General features: G+C 32.4%; 2 protein-coding genes across 5 annotated transcripts; both read right to left on the bottom strand.

The window, feature by feature from the left end:
* Window positions 1-497: 497 nt before the first annotated feature.
* On the bottom strand, window positions 498-11,963 carry LOC106775087 (superoxide dismutase [Fe] 3, chloroplastic). Of its 4 annotated transcripts, none has more exons than XM_014662126.2 (9): window positions 11,844-11,963; window positions 10,330-10,439; window positions 9,438-9,518; window positions 3,376-3,567; window positions 1,727-1,898; window positions 1,281-1,354; window positions 1,177-1,203; window positions 1,030-1,053; window positions 498-953 (listed from the first exon to the last, which is right to left on the bottom strand). In XM_014662126.2, the coding sequence occupies exons 2-9, from the start codon at window positions 10,423-10,425 to the stop codon at window positions 828-830; spliced, it is 792 nt and encodes a 263-aa protein (XP_014517612.1). In that variant the 5' UTR covers window positions 10,426-10,439; window positions 11,844-11,963; the 3' UTR covers window positions 498-827. The 4 variants fall into 4 exon arrangements, with proteins under 4 accessions (XP_014517612.1, XP_014517613.1, XP_022642413.1 ...); XM_014662127.2 differs by having other exon boundaries at window positions 9,438-9,515; XM_022786692.1 differs by lacking the exon at window positions 11,844-11,963 and adding an exon at window positions 10,551-11,810.
* A 7,103-nt stretch (window positions 11,964-19,066) lies between these two features.
* LOC106774702 (agamous-like MADS-box protein AGL80) lies at window positions 19,067-20,061 on the bottom strand. Its single transcript, XM_014661748.1, has 2 exons — window positions 19,983-20,061; window positions 19,067-19,641 (listed from the first exon to the last, which is right to left on the bottom strand). The coding sequence occupies exons 1-2, from the start codon at window positions 20,059-20,061 to the stop codon at window positions 19,067-19,069; spliced, it is 654 nt and encodes a 217-aa protein (XP_014517234.1).
* Between the last annotated feature and the right edge of the window lie 2,913 nt (window positions 20,062-22,974).

Genomic DNA, 22,974 nt, shown 5'->3' with positions numbered 1-22,974 from the left:
TTTATCATAGTCCTTGTACTCCCACAATTTCTTCGTGCACCCCTTCAAACTTTCAAAACGATCATTTTATCTTTTGAAAAGTAACTTCTGAATTATATAATTCAGAGAATTTTCCGAATAAGCTTTTCAAAATAATATTCTGGAACAAAATTTTCAAAACAGAATTTTTGAAGAAATTTTCAGAATGTGATTTTTGGAAAATAATTTTCGGAATGTGTACAATGTGTTCTGGAATAGGATTTAAAAAAAATTCCAAAAATTAAAATAATGCCGTCCAGAATATCCATACATGAAATGTGTTCTGAAAGGAGAATTCTGAAACCCATTAAATACGTTCTGGAAAAGGCTTCTTCGAAGAGCAGTGTGGTGGCGGACGGTGAAAGCAGCGGCAGGGTGGTGTGGTGCAATGATGAATGGTGTGAGCTTTTTTCTAGTATTGTGGGATGCAAGAGTCAATTACCATATCAAGTAATATTACTGCATATTGTGGTGCTTTGTTTCAAAATTTAATAGTCTCTTTCCACATTGATTATGGCATTCATAGTTTCATACAATAAGACTATAATCAGTCCAAGATCATGGTTGTTTTTCTTTACTGTTATACATTGAAATACTTGCCTGCTATTCACTAGATCTCCCCCAATGTCAAGTTGTCCTGAATCCTAAACACTGCAAAATTTGACAACCAGAGAGAGCACATGGGGCACTATAAAATTTGTAAATGATGACTGAAGCAAACTCATTCCTTCACCAACTCCACCTAGGTTGCCATATGGCCGTAGCTACTACTACTATAATCATTAAGCATTTCAGGCATTTCAGTATTTTCATGCAATAGGAATTTTTGGTTCTCCCAAGTTTACAAAAGCCTCTGCAAAAGTCAATCGGGCTGCTGCAGCTTCCCAAGATACAAGGTGGTTCAAAAATACATCCACATACTTTGCTCTATCATTCTGTTCAAAAGTCAAAATGAATGTTAAGTTAATACCCTTATGGAAAATGTCCAATGATTTATGATACTTAACATACCCTGTAATCCAAATAGTATGCATGCTGCAGCAACGACAAAAAAGTCAGTTAGTGATGACTATATAAAGGTTTTCATTAAGTAATTTGCATGAGGGGGGAGAGAGAGAGAGAGAGAGAGAGAGAGAGAGAGAGAGAGAGAGAGAGTACCTCCCACAAATCCAAATTGATAAGTGGCTGCATGAGAAAAGATTATATTCAATTACAATATTAAATGAAATAAATTTTATGGAGGAAAATGGAAATTAACTTACTAAGTCATTCCACACAATTGGGCAAATGGCATTTGGAGTTTTGACTATCTCGAGTCTTTTTTCTTCTCTCTTTACTAAAACAACCGATGAATATTAGCATCAATCACCAGCATTGTTAGAGCAATATATCAAACAATAAGGTTACATATAAAATAATATATATCAGAACAGTTCTACTCTACCTAACAAATCTTACATTGCAATTGTTCTTGAACTAAACCAGCTAGTGAGAAAAGACTAGTTACTCCTTAATAAGAGAACATTAAATATTCTCAATTAGAAATTAACAACCACTCGAGATAAAACATAATAGAGGCTCTTATTACAAGGAAAATCCAAGGATTTTTGGCATATTAAGAAGATAATATGCAATTTGAAAAGCTAAAACATTATTTTATAAGGATTGGGAGACCGCAGATAGGGAGGTCAATATGGAATGAACTTACAAACTAGCCAAACCCAACCAGAGCCAAATAATGTGAGGGAAGCTTCTACAAACTTCTCTCTAAAATTCATAAATGATCCAAAATCCTTTTCAATCTGTTGAAGGAGACCTAGTTTGGGCATATCACCCCCTCCTGGTTGCATGGATTCCCAAAAGAAATCATGGTTCCAAACCTGTGGAAGGGGCAGAGTTAATTACAGACAGCATTTAAATATAAAAGCACCTACAAACCACAATTGTAATTTAATCAATACTACAGATGACTAGACAAGATTAGCTTCATTACAAGATAGGACAGACTACTCTCAATATCATGTCAACTATAGAAAATTCAAACAACCAAGTAAAATTGAGATAAATATTTGAAGAAATAAAAACTAAAATCTAGAGAAGGAAAAATTATTTCATAAAGACAAATACAAATGGAAATGATACAGGAACCAACGGAACAAAGATTATTAATTTGTTTCATTCCCAGTTACATTTGTTTGGTTTCAAACTCAGATTGTTATATCAGTACTTTTATGGTGATACAAACTTGATATCTCTATTGCAGAGAGACATATAGGGACAAACTTCCTATTTTACAGAATAGAACATTCACACACACTCAGTACTTCTTCATGGGACTGCACCTCCCAAGACCCAAGGCATATTCTCTTGCAAATGATAAGATATCCCTCCCTCTTCACCTCTCTTCTTATTTACGGGCAACATGCTTTAATGAAACTATCTTACAAAACTAACTAAAAGTATAATTAACAAATAGATAACTGATGCATCTGTTGTGAATGAGGACTGAGTACTAACGGCATTGCCTAACATATTATTTTTACACTTTGTAGACAACTTTTAGAACCCTAAAGTTTTAATAGATAAAAGAAAAATAGATATGTAAGTAGAAAAGTGGAGAGAACTCCAAAATTCACATTCTCAACAAATGCGTGAAAAATTCATTTTTGACATACTAGGATATCTGTGGTTCCAGGGATGGTTTGAACTTAAGATTGGGGTCAATATGTTGACAAGTAACTTGCTTATTGCGATAGGATAGGTACTGAACATGACAATTTATACTAAGAAAACATCAATGACTTTTAGGGCAGGTACCCAATTAACATAGTTCCTTTAATTTCAGCCCTTACAATTTTCAAGCTAAAAGATGAAATTTCAGTTTTTAAAGTGCTATAATAAAATTTTCCCTTGGTTTACATATCATGAAGATTGTTCACTCTCCCATTGAATACATGTATGTAATCGATTATTATACCTATGCTCTTCGTAGATATAATTCATATATAAGAGAAACTTTTTGTGTACTTCTTTGAATAAAAACAACCCAGACTACATTACACTTAATTGAGATTTAACAAAATTAATCTCAACTTCCCTCTTCAATTTTTCTTTTCCAGTCATATATACCATTCATATACAAAGGATAAAAGGGAGTAAGTGTAATTTCTGAAGAAAGATGAGAGGTGAGTGTAAATTTGCAAATCTTGGAGGATGTTTAATATTGTGAACATTGTGTATATCCTAATTTTCCTATATAATATAGAACGGAGCATTTTCAATAGTTTTACGAAAAAGCATGCAATTTCAGAATTGATTTATTGTTCAAAGCCTATGAGCAATCATTCTAACAAGCACCTCAGCCGCATTGTTGAATTCAGGGAAAGGATTTCCACTGTTGTATGTCACTTTGACTAGTTCATCCATGGTGTAACCATATAGTATATCATCCTTCTCTAGCTGTTTGTTCAACCCTTCCAAAAGACTCCGATGATATTCACCCCAATGCTTGTTAATTGTCTTCTTACTCATATGCGGCTCTAAGGCATCCTAAGAAATATTGAAGCAGCAAAATAAAGTCAGAATTATCAATGTTGACACAACACATGTGATATGAGTATCAGATATGAGTATCAGATACAACACATGTCTAACATAGCAATTTCTCTCATCTTGAAAAATATAGGATTTGTCAGATACATTTAAAGTAGGTACATATGCATATATACAACCCACAAAATAAAATAAATGTTATAGTACTTTCTTTTAAGAAATCATATTAAAATTGAATTTCATTATTAAATATAACCAAGTTAAACTTATGAAACTCAAATGTATATACAACTTATAGTTTGAACTAGTGGTGAGGGTGAGAATTGCTTCGATCAACATTTGTTATAACAACACTTGTTCTTTAATAAGTGGTACTCAAGTATCAATTCCTAAAAACGAACTCACGGAAAAATAACAAATTATATATTTTATATATGCTTAATGTTTGGAAATATATAAAAATAAAAATGATGACATTTATATATACTAGTGGAATGTTATATATGAGGCTATTTTAAGAAAAAGGGGTTGGGGTGTGGGATCCTTGGTACGTGCTGTCTTATTTTTCAAGGGTAATAAATAAGCCTTTTATAGGATTAAGGTTTGTTGAAAATCACAAAATAGGAAAATAATCTCTTATAACGGAAAACCTACAAATAAGAGCATATAGTTCAAATAAAAGTACACAATAAATTTGATATGGTTTGGCACCTCAAAGCCTATATCCATGAATACTAAATAAAAATAGAGACAAATATGTTTTTGGTCCTGAACTATCAAGTAAAATTGGAAATTGTCTCTAGTCGAAACTTTGATACATTTTGGTCTATGTACTTTCAAAAGTATTGGTTTTAATTCCCATTTTTCAAGGATGTTAAAGTTAATTATACGTGACAAACGGTGTTTCATAGATATTGTGTGGCACACATGTTTGACACGTGTTGTTTCCTTTATTTTTTTAGAGATGTTCCTACCATGTCTAATAGTCTCACATTGCTTAGGAGTCGAGACCTAAGGCAGTTTAAATATTCCTTACACCCTCTGAGACGCCTTTTAAGGACAAAACCATAATAGAGTTCCACACTTTAAAGTGGACAAAACCTCAGATGTATTGTGATTGACCCTAACGAACCATCAGTTTCCTTATGCCCTCCACTGGGGATGACAAGTCATTTCCCTTAGACCTCGACTAAGGGCTTATGTTCCTACCACACCCAATAGTCGCACATCCCTTAAGAGTTGAGGTCTAAGGCAGTTTAAATACTCCTTCCACCCTTCGAAACGCTTCTTAAGGACAAAACCGTGACAAAGTTCTACGCTTCAAAGCGGACAATACCTCATATGTATGGTAATTGACCCTAACGATGTAACTCGATGAACTTGGGATCGGAACAAAAGGAAACAAATTTTTAAAACACAATGAAATCAAGCAACAAAGCATAAGAAACATGTAATTCCAAGAATATGTTATAAATTGAGTTTGAGGAATCCAAGAAACAAGAACACTCACCCTCCATGAAAGACGAAACAAAGAAACAGAAGAAACACTTAGCAATGGTGGAAAGGCTTTCGAAGCTCCCCCAAAGCCATACAACAAACTCTGAATCTTCAACAGAATCCACCTCCTCCATCCTCTCACACTTCTCCCATCTTAAGACCTCAATAGAGTTCCAACTCCAACAATCCCAATCCCTTTCCTCTTACCCACCCGACCCCAAAGTCCATTTCCAAAATATCTTTGAATAAATTTCCGATTTGGAAAAACTGGTTGCCCAAAACTCCTACTTCCTACCCTTCTTACAACATTCGAACCCCCCCAAAAACCGTATTCTTACAACAATCCCTCCAAAATCTCACCAACCAACTCATCCTCAAAACCAAATTCTCGTTCAAGAATAAACCCACCAAGAAGGACCACAAGGATATAGCCATTCTACAAGCCAAACAACCTTAAACCATTCATCTTGGTAACCATCAACAATCACCCAAACCCCTATATATCCAAGAGATTTATTAAGTTGGGGGAGAAAACACTAAAATCAAATATTTATTTTCATAATAGTTTCTTATTTTCCCCGATTTCACATTACTCTATGTGGGAGTTTGGTGAATGCCTCCTCTAGAAACAACAAGATTTAACTCGAAGGATGACAATAAATTGTAATTTAGGAGTAATATTATTTGTACGAAAAAGCAACAATTCTAATTTACAAGCACTCTTTCGGCTTATATTAAGCCCTCTTAAGTACTGATACCCTACAAATGTGTATTTAAAACATATACAAGCGTATCTGTGTCAAATACATCATTGACAGGAATACATTGGTTGTTGTGCTTAATGTTGAGCATCCAATTTATAAGGGCCACAAAATAGTACTAGCATTCTCAATAACAATGTCGTATTGGCTATTTAGAACTGTTGTTTATTTGGTGAATGGAAACTTTCTTATTTCCCTAAACTCTTTCCTCTATAAAAAGGTTGTATTTCACATTAAGCAAATAAACCAGTACCTTTTTTCGATTTGATCCACAATAGATAACTCAAAAAATTAATTTGGGTCAAATTATAGATCCTAAGCAGGGAAGACGGAAAAGAGAGTAAGATTTTATTGACATTGGTGGGTAATGACATGATACTTATGAAATAGTGAAAGAGATGAGGGGAAATCTCCCTTGTGTTAAATCCACACATAGGGTTCTCTATTTATAATAGAAGAAATATGGGCTAAGCCCACAATACAAATAAGAAATATAAACAAACTAACTAAAGATAAGAGATAAATATAAACTAAATATAATATCTCTAACACTCCCCCTCAAGCTGGAGCATACAAATCATATGTTCCAAGCTTATTACAAAGATAATCAATTCTAGGTCCTCGCAAGGACTTAGTGAATATGTCTGCTAACTGGTTGCTTGAGTTAACGAACTCAGTCTTGATATCTCCAGATATGGTTTTTTCTCTAATAAAATGGCAATCAACTTCAATGTGCTTGGTTCTGTCATGGAAGACAGGGTTAGCACTAATATCAAGAGCAGCTTGATTATCACATATAAGTGTCATGTGAGTGATATCTCCAAATTTCAATTCACTAAGTAATTGTTTAAGCCATACAAGCTCACAAGTAGCTGATGTCATAGCTCTATATTCTGCTTCTGCGCTGGACCTAGCCACAACACTTTGCTTCTTACTTTTCCAAGATATCAGGTTGCCACCAATAGAGACACAATATCCAGAAGTAGACCTCCTATCAGAAGGGGAACCAGCCCAATCAGCATCTGAATAACAAACGATTTTTGTATCGTTGTTAGGACCATATAGCAAACCTTTTCCAGGTGATCTTTTAATATACTTCATTATGCGAACAACTGCATCCCAATGGTCTTCACATGGGGAGTTAAGGAATTGACTCACCACACTAACTGCGAAGGAAATGTCAGGACGTGTAACAGTAAGATAGTTTAATTTACCAACTAATCTTCTGTAACGTTCAGGATCTGAGAAAGGCTCCCCCTGATTTGGTAGGAGCTTGATGTTAGGATCCGTAGGTGTCTCAACAGACTTACAGTTCATTAACCCTGTTTCCTCCAAGATGTCTAACGCATACTTCCTCTGAGATATGACAATACCATCATTGGATTGTGCTACTTCAATACCCAAAAAGTACCGGAGTTTGCCAAGATCTTTGGTTTGAAAATGGTGACAAATGTGTTGTTTCATCTGAGAGATGTCAAGGTAGTCGCTTCCTGTGAGAACAATATCATCGACATACACTATTAAGTAGATATATCCAGCACTTGAGTGGTGATAGAACACTGAATGATCCGCTTCACTGCGAGTCATACCAAATTGTTGAACAACACCACTGAATTTACCAAACCAGGCCCGAGGAGACTGTTTTAGGCCATATAGGGATTTGCGAAGACGACATACCAATCCAGATGACTCCCCCTAAGCAACAAATATGTGAGGTTGCTCCATGTAAATCTCTTCTTGCAAATCGCCCTTGAAGAATGCCACCATTGGATAAAGAGATAATTGTTGGAGAGCTACCACGGCTATAAATAAACTAACAACAAACCATCTTTTCCATGAAAAAAGCATATATGGACGGGTCAAACGCAACGATGAAAAGAGAGGTCAGAAGAGACAGCAACGGAAGAAGCCATGGATAAACAGGAGAGAGAAAGAAACCCTAAAAATTCAACATGCTCCGATTGCCTCAACGACCACAAGAGGCGATTCGGATGGAGCGGTCGTCAGTTGATTCTGGAACTCCGGCGAGATTCCGATGAGATTTCGGCGAGGTTCCGGCGAGATTCCGGCGAGATTCCGGCAAAGGTCCGGCGAGGGTCCGACGAAAGGTCCGGCGAAAGGTCAGGTGAAGGTCCGGCGAAGTTCCGGCGAAGGATAATGACCGACGGCGAGTAGCGGTGATGCACTGCAGATGCAATGGCCTTTCTTGGTCGCAGCAGAATAACATAGGTTGAAAGACTTTTAGTAAGGGCTGCCGGCGGCCATGGCGGCCGGCCGCCAGCAGACAGCGAAGACAATGACTAAAGAATCAGAGAATCAGGCTCTGATACCATATGAAATAGTGAAAGAGATGAGGGGAAATCTCCCTTGTGTTAAATCCACACATAGGGTTCTCTATTTATAATAGAAGAANTATGGGCTAAGCCCACAATACAAATAAGAAATATAAACAAACTAACTAAAGATAAGAGATAAATATAAACTAAATATAATATCTCTAACAATACTAAAGACAAAGCACTAATTCATTTACACTAGTGGCAGTGATGGGCCCATTATGCAAGAACATAGAAGGAAAGGGAGGAGGGGCTGAAGGAATAGGAGAACGGGAAAATGTACCCCAGAAACAATGCTAGTTTGTCTTCAAAATGAAAGAAACATGTGACAGCAGCTGAGGGGAGTAGAAGAGAGAGAAGAGGGGCATAACAAAAAGGAAAGCTAGAAGGAGATTGGAGGGGAGGATATGAAAATCAAGCAGAAAGAGGAGACGGAGGGGTACATTATAGGGGAAGGTAACTGATGAGGGGGAAGTAAGCTGTTTGGCCAGGCTAACTATACAAACAGGCCTTCCTCAGGACAAAGGTGTTGCATGGTCTACATTTCCTATTTTCCATTTCTGTAAGAAGCTCTGCTCCAACCATTACTGAAATCTGGAAAAAAACTCCTAAAAGTGAGAGACATTGAGAAATGTGTTCTTTAGACATTGATCCTTTTTCTTTTTTTTTTGCATTGAGAAAAAAGGAATCGATATAATTAATACAAGAAATTTGAGATCCTCTAACAATGAATATATAAAATAAATAAAAACATTTCTAATAATAGATATAAAATCTAGATATTCTCGATTATATAGGATCCACTACTTATTTCTATAATCATAACAAGATCATACAAGCTACTCTAGAATATAAGATCCAATAAGACATACCTCTTTGTCCCAATAAACAAGATGGTTATAATAAAAAGAAATGAGCTAAGAGAAATAAGTTGTCACAATTTATTTCAAAATCGTAATTTAAATTTTAAAGTTCACTGAAGGTTGGATAATTTATGTTTCTCCATAAACAAAAAGTTCAAAGTAATGTCATCCCTTTCCTAGTTTTTCTTTTTCTTGATCATTCCAATGGTTGAAGGTCAATGGTAATTATAACTAACTAGCACCTAGATTGAGCACAAGTGAATATAACAATTTAACCTACAGATGCAATTATTTCTCTGATAAGCTTGATGCTGAAATAGATGACTCAACTAATCCAAGCATATAGGACAAAACAGTACACTTATTTCCAAACTAAGACATGGATTCAGACAACTAAGTGAATCACTTACAAGTTCATACGGAGGGGTCTTCAAGCCGTAAAATGAAGTGATTTTTGAGGATCTGGGTGAGCCATCAAACCTCTTTTTCTGCTTAAAATGTAATGATGAAAACATGTCAGCACAAATAAGAAAAGGAAGTTGCCTTAGCGAATAGATCTCCTCTCAGGAATCAGGATTCAGGAATGATATAAAATCAATTTTAATCTATTAGAGAAGCAGACCATGGCTGATAATGAAACTCATTTAGCTTGCCCAAATACTTTAGAAGTAAACCTTCAATGATTCTTCATACTTTTCTATGTTAAGGAATGATGATATCCCAATAGTTACACCATGCAGTCATAAACCTTTTATACTAAAAAACATATAGAAACTGACCAAACACATTCTACAGACAATCAAAATTTCAAAGCCTCACTGTTTCCGATATTATGCCTATTAGTCATTTACTCATTTACTTTTTCTGTAGGATTAACATTCATATTTTTTTTTCTTTAAAAAAATATTATGAATTTCAATACTGAAAACCCACATAAAAGCAACGGAAACATTGCAAATCTAGGCCTTAATTTTGTAGCCTTATCGGTTTCAATTTGTATGAAATAGAATAATAACTCATACCCTTTTCATGTAAAACATTAGGCTCCCTCAATTCATTGATTTATCACGCCTTCCACAAATATTAAATTAATTTCATTGTTTGTATGTAACTTCATTTATCAAAAGTAATCAAAAGACAAACATGACACCAAAAAGTTGACACAGAAATAATCTTAAGTGCAATGCACGTTCATGTTTAATTATATCCCCAGGAAAGATACCTTGAGAAACTATCATAATTTAAAAGGGGAACTGATCAGTAAGACAAAGAAACAACAAAACATCAGTCTAAGAAAGTTACTCTGTGAAGAAGCTTTGGAATCTTGAACTTTCTTGATAAGTTTGCTGAAACAAGATGAGGGCTAGTAGAGATAGGATTGAAATAACAGGAAGCCATTGCTACTTTATTCCCTAGCATTTAAATCAGAATATCAAGGCATCGATAAGCTGTGGATTATGTTCCAGAAAACAACAATTATAACCAAATATGTAGATTTAGTATAGCAACAATTTAATTCTCACATCTGAGTTTTTCACATTCTAGATGAGAAACAAAGCACTGAAGAACATAAAGTGATCACAGCATTTTCAAAACAAAACTGAGGCCAGCCTCCACCTAGAACGCGCCTTTCCCACATAGAACAACAAATAGACAAAAAACTCAATTGAACAGAACTTGTCCCAGGGATTCACTTGGCATCAGCTATTAATTATGGATATTAAGTTTCAGTTAAACCTAAAAATCTAATAGTCTAATAGTGCATTTTTCCCCTTGTATGTACATAGGAAATACACACATAATTGCTACTGCAAAAGATTGTTTTGAAGCAGTGTAATTGTTTACTCTTTTCTGTAAACACTCAGCCAGTTAAGCTTCATATAAGGTGTGACTCAGTGCATGAGGGCTGTGATTGCGACTGGAAATAGACTGCGCAATAATATCACTAGATCACAGAATGCAAAACTGAAAACTGTTGGGATTTCACACAAAACACAACCAAAGCATGTATCAATATCGTACATGATGAAGTATCCCTAAAAGACAAGAACAACAGCACGAAGCTTTGAGATACGGTAGTGAAGCACGGTTAAAAGTGTTGACAAAAACAGAAAGAATAGGGTCTGATACTGTAACCGTTTAGACATTTAAACAAGCATTTGTCGTGCATGTTAACTTGGTATTTCATTGAGACAAAAGACAACGATCATTAGATTAAACCACAATATAATGGTGAAACATAGGCCAACCAGTCAAAACACTCTAAAGCGTTCCACTTCTCTTGCAATGCTAAACCATCCATTTTGTCTACGAATGTATCTCATAATACTACCTAAATTTGAACTTCTCTAAGTCTGAGATTGTAATAGTTTACACATTTCAACAAGCAGTTGCCAAGTTTATGAACTTAATATTTCAACAAGATGAAACACCATGTCCATCAGATTAACCCCCAATATAAAGGTGAAACATAGGCCAGGAAAACAAAGCACACCAAAGATGCCACCTTTCTTGGAATGCTAAACCACCCATCATGTGTCCCATAATTGTAGCTAAGATTTTAACTAGTTAGTGTGGAGGCTAGGATTCAAAAATGAAATTAATAAAAAAGAGAGACATGACTTAGCCACGAAAAGTTTGAATTATAAAAGCGATTGGTGGCATAAATTTAAAATAGAGAGAGTAGAAGCAACGAAAAACACACGAGCTTAAAAAAAAAGCTAAAAAAAACATGAAAAACGAAAAAGAAGACAACGTCTTGATGAAAACATTAAACCCAAACATGGGAAATTCAAAGAGAGAAAAGGGGAAGTTACGAGAATTGCTGAGGGTGTTCGTGTTAAGGTGATGCCGACTTAAACTGGAAACTAAACCTTCTCAGAATGGTACAGCTGTTGCTTGCTGTTATGGTGAAATGTAGAAGATAATGTAACATGTACACTTTAACGTCCACTTGTAATTACCATTACTTATTTGATTTAATTAAGTTTTTATTAAGTTACCGATTTATGAGTGTAGTTGGTTCAATTTAAATTCTTTCTTTATTAAAAAATGAATTCCTTAATTTTAAAAGGTTAAAGTAACAATTTAGTAATTAAAAGAAGACTTAATACTATTGTTGGTCTAAATTCGAAATGATCTTAATTTTTTTAAAATGTTCAATATGGTTCTAAAGATTGTATTTTGTGTTCAATTTAGTCATTTTTGTAAACATCGGTTAACTCGTTAATGGTTAAATGTCCTACAATCAGTGAATGACATATCATTTAACTGCTCATTTGAACACTTTAACCGGTCCACCATAGAGCGCCACCACCACGATTCATCTTCTCCGTCTAGCAACCGCCCATGGCCACCCACCAACACCTTCATTGGCGCCACCCGTGCATCCAACAATAACCACCACGAAACCCATTATCACGAATCAAATGAAGCCAAAACGAAAAAACCCAAAACGAAGAAAGGACCACCCTTAATCGTGATCACCAGAACCAACATCCTTCTAAAGAACAAATCAAATACATACTCCAAAAGAAAATTCCAAGTTCAGAAACCCTAACATTCCCAATCTGAACCCTCATCCCCCACTTCGCAAAACCTAGATCTGTAGGGAAGAACAAAATCCCTAACCACTCGCAAAACATAGAAGAACCAAGTATTCCCCAAACTAATTTTGAAACGAAAACCATATATTCCAATTTACAAAAACCAGATAACACAACAAAATCCCCCTAAATTGAAACCCTCAATTGTGAATCCTATTGTCACGAAACCGCCTAACAACGGTGGGCTTCTCGCATCGCAACGACATCGGAGATTGAACCTTCGCGAAGGTGCCACCGTTGCAACCCTCACCGTGCCGTGAGAAAGGAGTTCACTCTCGTTTCTACAAAACTCCGATAGACCCACCATTCAGATTCAGTTTTCCTCTAGTGGCGTAGGCATAAGGAAGCCTTTCCCCCTTGCATTCAGAAACCTTAATTTTTTGGGTGGGAAATGGGTTACCACGTGGCATTCCCTTATTGGGTGCGTCATGTTTCAGTCAAGGCAGGTCAACAATTATATGGCATGTCATTCACTGATTGCACAACTAGACATTTGGTCGTTAACCATTTAAATGGTGTTTGTAAAAAAAGACTAAATTAAACAGAAATTACGATCTTTAGCACTATATTGAACATTTTAAAAAAATTAGGATCATTTCAAACAAAGCTGACAAAAATTAGGACCAGATATTATGCCTTAAAAAAGTAAATAACATGAATTAGTTATTAAATAAAAAAGTCTAATAATTTATGTTTGACAATATTTTGTCTATTTTAATAACTAATTTATTACTAAATTGAGAACCAACTTGTCAAGCTATAATATTTCAACATTATAACATTTCACTTTGCATCGTAACAGGGGATTTCTTACATAACAAATCATTAGTAGAATAGAAAATTATTTAATCCAGATACATTTTCCTATAATGAAATCATTATAGTAATTTTTGTGAAATAAAGTAGTGTACATTTTTAGAAAAAAAAACATTTTCAAGTAAAAATGTTTTCTTGAATAATAAATCATAATGATATGAATACTCACTTGTTACCAATCATAGTTTTTTTATAGGAAGGCTACTAAATTTTATTTTTTTTAAACTAATATAACTTTTCATGAATGACTTTCACTGAAATTTCGTCTTCCAAAAGCTTTATTGACATGTATTTGTTTATCTTTGAATTTGGATCTTGTAGTCACTCTTTCATTTGGATCTCCTTCATTTTTATTGGACTGACCTCTACATGTCAAAACCAAGAGAACCATCTTGCTTTAACTATTTTTTATCAACCTTATAGTCATTAAGCCTCACATGGATGGATTGCATCTTCAACTGACGTTTTAGAGTTATACACTAGAATAACCCAATTAGACTCCTTCATCATTTCTGGAATCAAATAGTTCTTAGTGTTTAATATGAAACATTAAATTCCAAAAGCATAAAAATGATGGCCTTTTGTTTTCTCACAATTCATAGGGAGTCTCTTTTAATAAAAGTTTGATGTAAATTTGATTTTGTAAATAATAGGTTATGTTAACTGCTTCTGCATAAAAAGAATGTAGGGATGAAGTTAACATTTAACATCAGTTAAGTCATTTCTTGTAAAACGTGAATATTCCTTTCAATATTACTATTTTGTTGTGGTATCCTAAAAGTAGAATAATTATGGTTGATACCATAGTTTTCATAAAGGTCTCAAAAGTTTTCATTTTCAAATACACTCATATGGTAACTTCTAACAACGAAAATTGGTAAAAAACCTTTTCATTTTGAATAATTCTCATAAATTCACAAAAGACTTTTAAAGATTCATCCCTGTGGTTCAAAAAATAACTTATGTGGTATAATCATTTGACCATTATAAGAACACATCATTTACCACTTAGAGACTTAGTTCCTCTTGGTCCAAGAAGGTCCAAGTGTATAGCTCAAGAGTACTTTAGGTTGAAATATCATTTTTTTTTAAAAGTAACATTTCTACTTCTCATAATTTTCTTGTTTTGGTCATTCCAAAACTTGTATTCTTACATGTCATATCCATAACTAATGAAATAACATTGTTTTGCCTTAGGGTCCAGTTTATCTATGCTATTAGAGTTTAATAAAATATATGAAGCACAACTAACGACTTTCAAGTATGAAAGACTTACCTCATTTTCATACCACATCTCTTCAGGTAACTTATAATCTAAAGGAAGTGATGGTCCTCTATTTATTATGAGATAAATTGTTGTGTTTATAGCATTTGCCCAAAATACCTTGGGTAGTCTTGACTAAATTCTCATACATCTTACTCTCTCATTCAAGGTTTTGTTCATTCTTTCTGCCACACCATTTTGTTTTGGTGTTCTTTGAATAGTCTTGATCATTTTGATTCCGTTATCTGAACAAAAATTCTTGAATTCGTTGCTGCCATATTCTCCACCTTACCATGGAGAATATTGTGAATTGTCAGGGCTTCACCTTACCATGGAGGGAGTGGCGTACTCCTCTAAGCCCGATCACCAGACTTGAACCATAGACTTTTGTACTAGTTGTAGGAAGGGTCAACCCAAACATAAGTCTTCACAATGGTAAGATATTTTTTGTTTTGAGCCAAACCTCCACAGATTTACTTTTTGGTATCATTCCAAAAGACCTCTCACCAATAGAGATATCTTATATAAACTCGTGTTCATCTTTTGTTTCATCCAACATGAGACTTTGGTTGTATCCTAAAAACCATTTGCTTTTGTATATTATCCTTATCACAAGCTTCTTATCTTTTATTTCTACTCTGAAAACATATACTATTTTATCTATATTTTTGTTTACAATGAGATTATAAGAATTATTTATATTTCTAATGTCTTCTTCAAAGTTTTTTATACATTTCCCTTATATGTCTTAATCTCTTTCAAGTTCTTGACAACCTCTTATTTTTTATTATCTTCTCTTGAGTTCTTGTAGCAACTGTTACTTAATGACTTATGTTTTTCTTTTTCTTTCTTGTTTGAGATCACATTAAGAATCCTTTTGCCATTGATCCTAGAGAATTATATATAATCCAATTAGAGGTGAATCAATACAAAAATGTGTTATTATTATTAAACTTCTATCATACATTTTTTTTTATTGGCTAACTATATATTTCGAGAAGTATTATGGACACATTTACAAAACCATCAAACAACTCCACACTAGTGTTTCAGAGACTACTTGTTACAAAATTTTGTAAAAGTGTTTTATTAGCCCTATTTATACCTCCTCATTTCTAGAACTAATATATCATTTCATTTGATAGAAGGATTTGATGAGTGATATGTAATTTCCTTAAGAGAAGACAAACATATTTTGTGACAGTGTGAGTGTGAGAACTGTGTACAATATGTTAAAAAACGAACCACATCAATATCACAATATCATTTTCTTCGTATATAGAAGATGATTGACGTGGAGAAGATCAACATTAAATAAAATCCTACAAATATGTTGATGAAGCTAATTCGCAAAATCAAATTTATGTACTTTCAGAACTTGTTGAATGTTGATTGCTGGAAATTCCAAGTGAAAGAGATTGCAATCCAAAATTAATTTTCTACGTCGTGGGGTATTAAACTTTTTTATTTGTTCTTTAATTTTTTTTCTCTCTGATGGTGTGATTTTCATTCTTGTTACTTTCATTATTATTCAGATTCAATTTGACACTTGTGCACAACATTTTTATTTAATTATTTTAAGGTTAAATACATTCAGTGGTCCCTATTTTTGTTGGTTTTCTTCAATTAGGTCTCCGTTTTTTAAAAATGATCAATTTAGTTCCTGAATTTAAAAAATCAAATCAATCAAGGACATTCTGTTAACTTCCCTGGACGGCGTTAAATATGGACTTTGCTGGCAAGAGTAGCTGTCATGCTGTAGACAGATGACACATGATGTGTTTATGACGTGGATTTAAATGATTTATTTATACATAAAATTGAAGAAACACATGATTTCAGTGGTTTCTTATTTTTAATGTTTTTGTCGCAAACTTTAATTAGAAACCAAACTTTGACATCACCAGATCAAGGAACCCAGAGCCAATGCCATCAAGTCTAAAACGAGTCCAAATGCCATTGCAGACCACTTTTAAGATGGAAACCACCACAAAGAATCCCAAACCCCAATAAAAAACGCAACTAAATCAAGAAACAAGATTTCCCATACCAGAATTCCCATTTCGCAATTTCAGAAACCCTAAGCTCCAAAAGTTTCATTTCATAACCATCAAGAATCACAGTCATGAATAACAGAGGCAAAAGGAAACCTTAAATCGTAACTCAGAACTGTAATCCTAAATCAAAACCCTTGCCGCATCATCACCGGAAAATCAATCCTGCCACTACAACACTCACCTTGTCGCGAGAAGGGAGGACACGCCCTACCAACCGGAATTCGTATCCCCTCCCTACAAAATCCCACGCAAAACCAAGAAAAAGATAAAGAATGGGGTAACGTCTACTCTCTCTGCCACACGAACTCGCACTAGGTCGAAAGGAGGAACGAAAGCCTCCTAGCCATGGTTCACTGCGCAATAGCGAACCTCGCCTAAAACACGCCTTCCCAACATCATCGCCACGCTGTCAGCACGCCTTGGATAATCCTCCAGGTTAGTTTGTCCATTGTTATATTCAACACCCATGATAAAGAGAAAAGGAAAAAGCTTGAAGCTTCTGATTAATAGATCAAAACAAAAGAAAGGAAGAGAACCTATTGTTTGTCAGAGAAGCACTCAAAGATTTGGGGGGAAATCAAACCTGAGTTGCGTGAATAGTCAGTATCATGAAACTAATTTAGGGTTCAAAATCTGATTGGGATTTTAGAATAATTAAAAGTAATTAAAGAGAAAATTACTCATCCTAATAAGTAAAATTACTCTTTAATTAAAAGTAATTAAAGAAAAATTACTCACCCTAAACCCTTTTCCCAATTTTCCCAATTCTTTTACCTTTACCTTTAAAGAAACCACTCAAATCACGTGCTTTTTCCAATTTTATGCATAAACAAATCATTTAAATCCACGTCATAAACACATTATGTGCCATCTGTTTGCAGTATGACAACTACTCTTGCCAGCAAAATCCATATTTAACGTTGTCTAGAGAAGTTAATAGAATGTCCTTGATTGATTTGATTTTTCAAATTCAAGGACTAAATTGATCATTTTTAAAAAATGGAAACTTAATTAAAAAAAACCAACAAAAATAGGACAACTGTATTTAACCTTATTTTACTTATGATTACTGGTTAGGTAAAGTAAGATTAATGGTTTATGGGTGAAACTAGTACAAATAGAAGTGAACCACTTTCTAAAGTTCATAAATTCATAATGATACAATCTCCAAAGAAATTCCTAGTCCTGTGGCAAGTGGGAATAAAATTATAGATTTTAGAATATTTGAAATTTAATACAAATTCTGCAACAGAAATAACTAGTTAAATTAAAACTGTCTTGAATAAAAAAATGCATTTAAAACCTAATTTCTATGGATGAATTATCTTATTGATAACTAATTTAATGCAGTCCCTAATAATTTTCTTTTTTACTTTTGGTCTTTGAAGTATTAACCAAATTTTAAAATTGGTTTCTAAACATATTTATTTATATTTCGTCTCTATCATTATTTTTTATTTTTTAATTAATTATTTAAATATTTTTAGATCTGTTTTGGTTACTGGATTTCTTTTATTATAATAACGTATATGTTTTCGATCATATTGTGGCATATTATGTAAAAATATACAAAGGACAAAAATTAAATACAAAATTAAAAAAAAAATAGAGATGCAAATCAACAAAATTTTATCGCCCCAAATAAAACACTTTTAAATTTTATAACTACAAAAAACTATTATATATCTGTTCCTTCAAAACATACAAATAGGTAAATGTAATTTCAATGAGATATTACATAATTTATATCATGAACTGATGAAGAATCAAAGTTCTTTGGTATTATTCTTGTGTTTATGACTAGACACTCGTTAAAAGACAAAAGCTATGACAATTAAACATTGGTTGAAATAGAAATAGACTCTTCAAACTTTAGTGAAAAAAGAACATGATTTTTTGAAGGGGCATATGAGTTCAAGTTAAGGATTATATTATATTAACAACTTTTTTTAACAACTTTTTGACAACAGATTATGTGTTACTATTTTATTGGTCTGTATATTTGAAGGATAATGATATTTAGACAACATTTTTTTGACAACATTTAAACATTGATTACGTGTCAATCTGTGATTGGTCGTAAATTACTCCCTAATCAATAATAATAATCATAAACATTATTATGGAGTAATTTACGACCAATCACAGATTGACACGTAATCAATGTTCAAATGTTGTCAAAAAAATGTTGTCTAAATATCATTATCCATATTTGAAACACACCAATCATGAGCTATCACATAAACTGTTGTAAAAAGGTTGTAAAAAAAAAATTGTTAAAAAGCATTTTCCTTAAATTAAGGACTTAGAACATTGACCTCACTCAATGGTCTTATCTCATCACCATAGCCATTGTTGAGATCCATAGACAAGTTATTATGTTGCATTGCCTCTACATGGGTCTCTAACCCTATGACACGATTCACAAGGGAACTCATGGTTTCTCCTCCATTTTCAGCAATAGATTTCACCTTTTGGGCTTGGCTCATGCTGATGTTGTTTTCTATTTTTTCCAAGTTTTGATCAATCAAGTTTGAGATATCATTAAGATCAATCATTCTTGAATTGTCAAAGTTGTTATTAGCATTGAGGTATTGAAACATGAGAAGGGTCACCTCTTTCTTCCTTATTTCATTCCTTAGTTTTCTCAGTTGTGCTTGTGCTTTGATGATCCTCTGCCTCAAAAAGCTCTCCTGACACAACTTTTTCTTACCTTTCTCCAGTTCAGACACTGTCCTAAGCCTAGAAAGCACACTTTGGACTGCCCTATCAGATGGCCAAACCTCTGGCTGAGGATTATCTGGAGTATAAATTATAGCACATGCTTCAATCCCACAAAGAATGTTGATTTCATTAATCTTCTTCACTAAACCTGTTTAGAAACATTTCAAAATTCATGATGAGAAATAAGAGAAACTTATAAGAATTTCATTAAAAGGAAAAATAATACATCGTATGAGGAAATTTATATTCTCAAGTAGATTTTTTTTTTTTTTTTGTATTATTCATCTAATCAATCTTTAAAATACACAAATTAACACTCATATTGATATTTTAAAACATGTATATAACATTTTTAATATACCAACGATAGTGAATTTTGAAAACTCAAATAGAAAGAAGAACAATAAAAAAAAAGAGCCGCGAATACAAACTTCTTATAAGATTAACAATACATAATTCAAAAGAATTAAAGAAAGAACATTTCCAAACCATTTTTCCTTTTGTTTAATGTTGTCTTCCTCTTTGAATCATTCTTTATATATGTTAGATCCACTTTCTTCCTCGTCATGACGATGACAAATACAAAAAAGAAAGAAAGAAATTTTGAAAATGTTAATTCAATGTGTGTGTTTCATTCTCAATGTTGTTTTATTTATACATATAAAATAGAGATGTAACTTGATTGAATTTATGGAAAGTCTAGGAAAGAGATTTATTTTGTACTCACATGCCAAATTTGTGCATTGACTTAACAGAAAAATAAATAATTAAATCCATATGTATATAATAATTAATTAGGAAGATTTACAATAAAATATTGTTTAAATGACTTACTATAAGAAGAACAGGAATTAAATATGAGATTTTTTTATTGTCTTCTTGAGAAGACAACATATAAATTAAAAAATATAATTAATATGCTTTTATATATATATATATTGAAGGGTAAACAATCATCTAATCTTTGAAAGATGTATTGTCTTATTAATCTTGAAAGTAAGAAAATTGAAATAAGTGCAATTCTGTAATTTTACTCCCTAATCTTAACTAGTTAATTTAACTTTACTCCTTAAGAATTTAAATAAACATTATCATTTTTATACTCCCTAAATAAGCTAGTTATATCGTATCATGTTTTTTTCTTTAATTTTAAATTAATGTTTTTTTATCGGAAAATTAAATTAATGTGATTATTAACTTTACACTTTGAAGATTTTACTTTAGTTTTCTTCGATACAGAGACTAATGTCACAAAGCCATAAAAATTCGGGAACCTATATAGTATCTTAAATTAGCATTATTGTAAGTACAGAATGGAAGAGATAGTAATTAACTATTATATTATTATTTATGAATTAGTTCCTATCATTTTTTTAAATACCTAAAGCAAGTTTTGTGTTATATGTAATAAATAAATTTTATCAATAAAAGAAGGGAAAAAGTGATTTCGTTTCTAAATTTGTAAAATAATACTATTTAGTCCAAAAATTTGCAGCTTAATGTTAAATTAGGCCTTAAAAATTCAAATTGTTGTCATTATTAATGGTTTCTGGAAATTTAACAACAGAAAATAATTTTTACATTTTTTTGCATATGCTAGGACTAAATAGTAATCTTCTTTCATTTAGGAACTAAATTGTTTTAGGAATGAAACTGACCATTTACCTAAAATTAAATGTTGAAACATATACATTTTAGGATGTGAATTAAAATATTTTTTTAATTTAGTTTATATAATTGTGTTCAAAGAATTAATAAATATACAATTAATGGACTATTATTTTACATATAATTTGACTGTTCTCTAAATATTTAATAAAAAATAATAATTAATTAATTAATAATTCATTATATAGAATTTGTGTTAATTGCATTAAAATAGCATTTTGAAATAGAGAAATTTCTAATTGACCTCTAATGATGACAACGAGAATTCACAAATGATAACGGTGATTTTTCTTTTTTTTTCTTTTGTCTTCAAAGTGATATTGAGGCTATGTATACATAAAGGTGTTATTTTGTGGAAGAGTGTTAAATTATTTTTTATAATCTCTGGATGTTGAGTTCATAATATATTATGTGGCACTTAATTACATAAATTTTGTCAGAAAACTACGTATAATAAATGACGTAAAAAGAACACTTAAAGCTATTTTGTGATAATAAAACTGAAAAATAAAATACATTATATGATTTTAATCTACAATTTTAAATAGAGATATCACAACTATGGTAAGAATATTTATAAGTTCTTCTTTAGATAAGATAATGTTTTTACTTAGTTTTTTCTTTTTTTATGAAAAAATCACTAGTGGAAAAATGACTTTTTATAACGTACAAAAATGACTTTTTATAACGTAGTTTTTGGAGATATAGTTTTGAGCGATATAATAAGTTTGCACATTTTATAACGTAGCAAAAATTTACCTTATAATATGTCGAACTTATTATAACGTAATTTCTGAAATACGTTATAATATGTCAAACCTATTATAACGTAATTTCTGAAGTATGTTATAATATATAGAACCTATGTTATAATATATCAAACATATTATGATGTAATTTCTCAAGTACATTATAATAGAGCAGAAAGTACTAGGACGTAAAAATTCTTTTACGTTATAATATATGATTTTTTAAAAAAAAAAATAAAAATTAATTATTACATTTATTATCCTCTCATCTAAATCATTAATATAACCTCAAATAAACAAATTTAATGAAATTAACAAAATAAATTTCATTATTAATAATTTTTTTTAAATCTTATAATATTAATTTTAGGTCTAATTTGATTTTGATAAAGATAAAAGAAGATAAATAGTTTTGATTTTCTATTTATTTAAGTGCAATATTATTTTATTTTATTGATATAAAGTAGAGATAGATTAAGTAGATTTTATTTCAGTCATTGTAAATTTTTATTATAGGTATTTGGCCAAGGCTCTATTTTACAGTCCTATTATTTAAGTGGCTCACTTTTTCTTTTTAACGCACGTTACCTCTTATGTTCTTTAATTACATCTTACAAAGAGTGATTTTTGGACCTTGTTGCTCAAGATATGATTCCATTAATTTTCATTACTTTAATTTTAATAGATAATTATTTGTCAGANAAGTGGACTTTTACCCTCTCAACCAGTTAGAAATCACCTTAATTACTATTTATAACATTACTGAAGTCAATAATTTTCAATGATATGCNAATCCAAGATTTGATGATGATGTAAAAACACTTTGCAGTGTGAGTGCATTTCAATTAAATTATAGATTTCACATTCCAAAAGATCCCTAAAAGGTTCCATGAAACAAAATTCTTCTGACAGACAATGATAACAAGGCTTACATGAAACTCCCAAGCAGAAAGATCACTACGGCAGAGAGAGGTAGAGACAACCTTAATCCTAATCTCCATTGGTTGGGGAGGGCTGACCTCCACTTCCTCCATCACCAGTGGCTCCCCAGCTCCCCATGCCAC

Source organism: Vigna radiata, chromosome 10, assembly GCF_000741045.1.
Source record: "Vigna radiata var. radiata cultivar VC1973A chromosome 10, Vradiata_ver6, whole genome shotgun sequence".
NCBI classification, from domain to species: domain Eukaryota; kingdom Viridiplantae; phylum Streptophyta; class Magnoliopsida; order Fabales; family Fabaceae; genus Vigna; species Vigna radiata.
This window is presented reverse-complemented; position numbering and strand designations above follow the sequence as displayed.

Excerpts from the sequence above, each read along its gene's own strand:
- LOC106775087 (XM_014662126.2), bottom strand. The coding sequence starts at position 10,425 with ATGGCTTCCTGTTATTTCAATCCTATCTCTACTAGCCCTCATCTTGTT. Across the intron at positions 9,519-10,329 it reads TTCCAAAGCTTCTTCACAGA|CAGAAAAAGAGGTTTGATGG; the intron begins GTAACTTTCTTA and ends TTACATTTTAAG. Across the intron at positions 1,204-1,280 it reads CAATTGTGTGGAATGACTTA|CCACTTATCAATTTGGATTT; the intron begins GTAAGTTAATTT and ends TTTCTCATGCAG.
- LOC106774702 (XM_014661748.1), bottom strand. The coding sequence starts at position 20,061 with ATGACGAGGAAGAAAGTGGATCTAACATATATAAAGAATGATTCAAAG. Across the intron at positions 19,642-19,982 it reads ATTAAACAAAAGGAAAAATG|GTTTAGTGAAGAAGATTAAT; the intron begins GTTTGGAAATGT and ends GTTTCTAAACAG.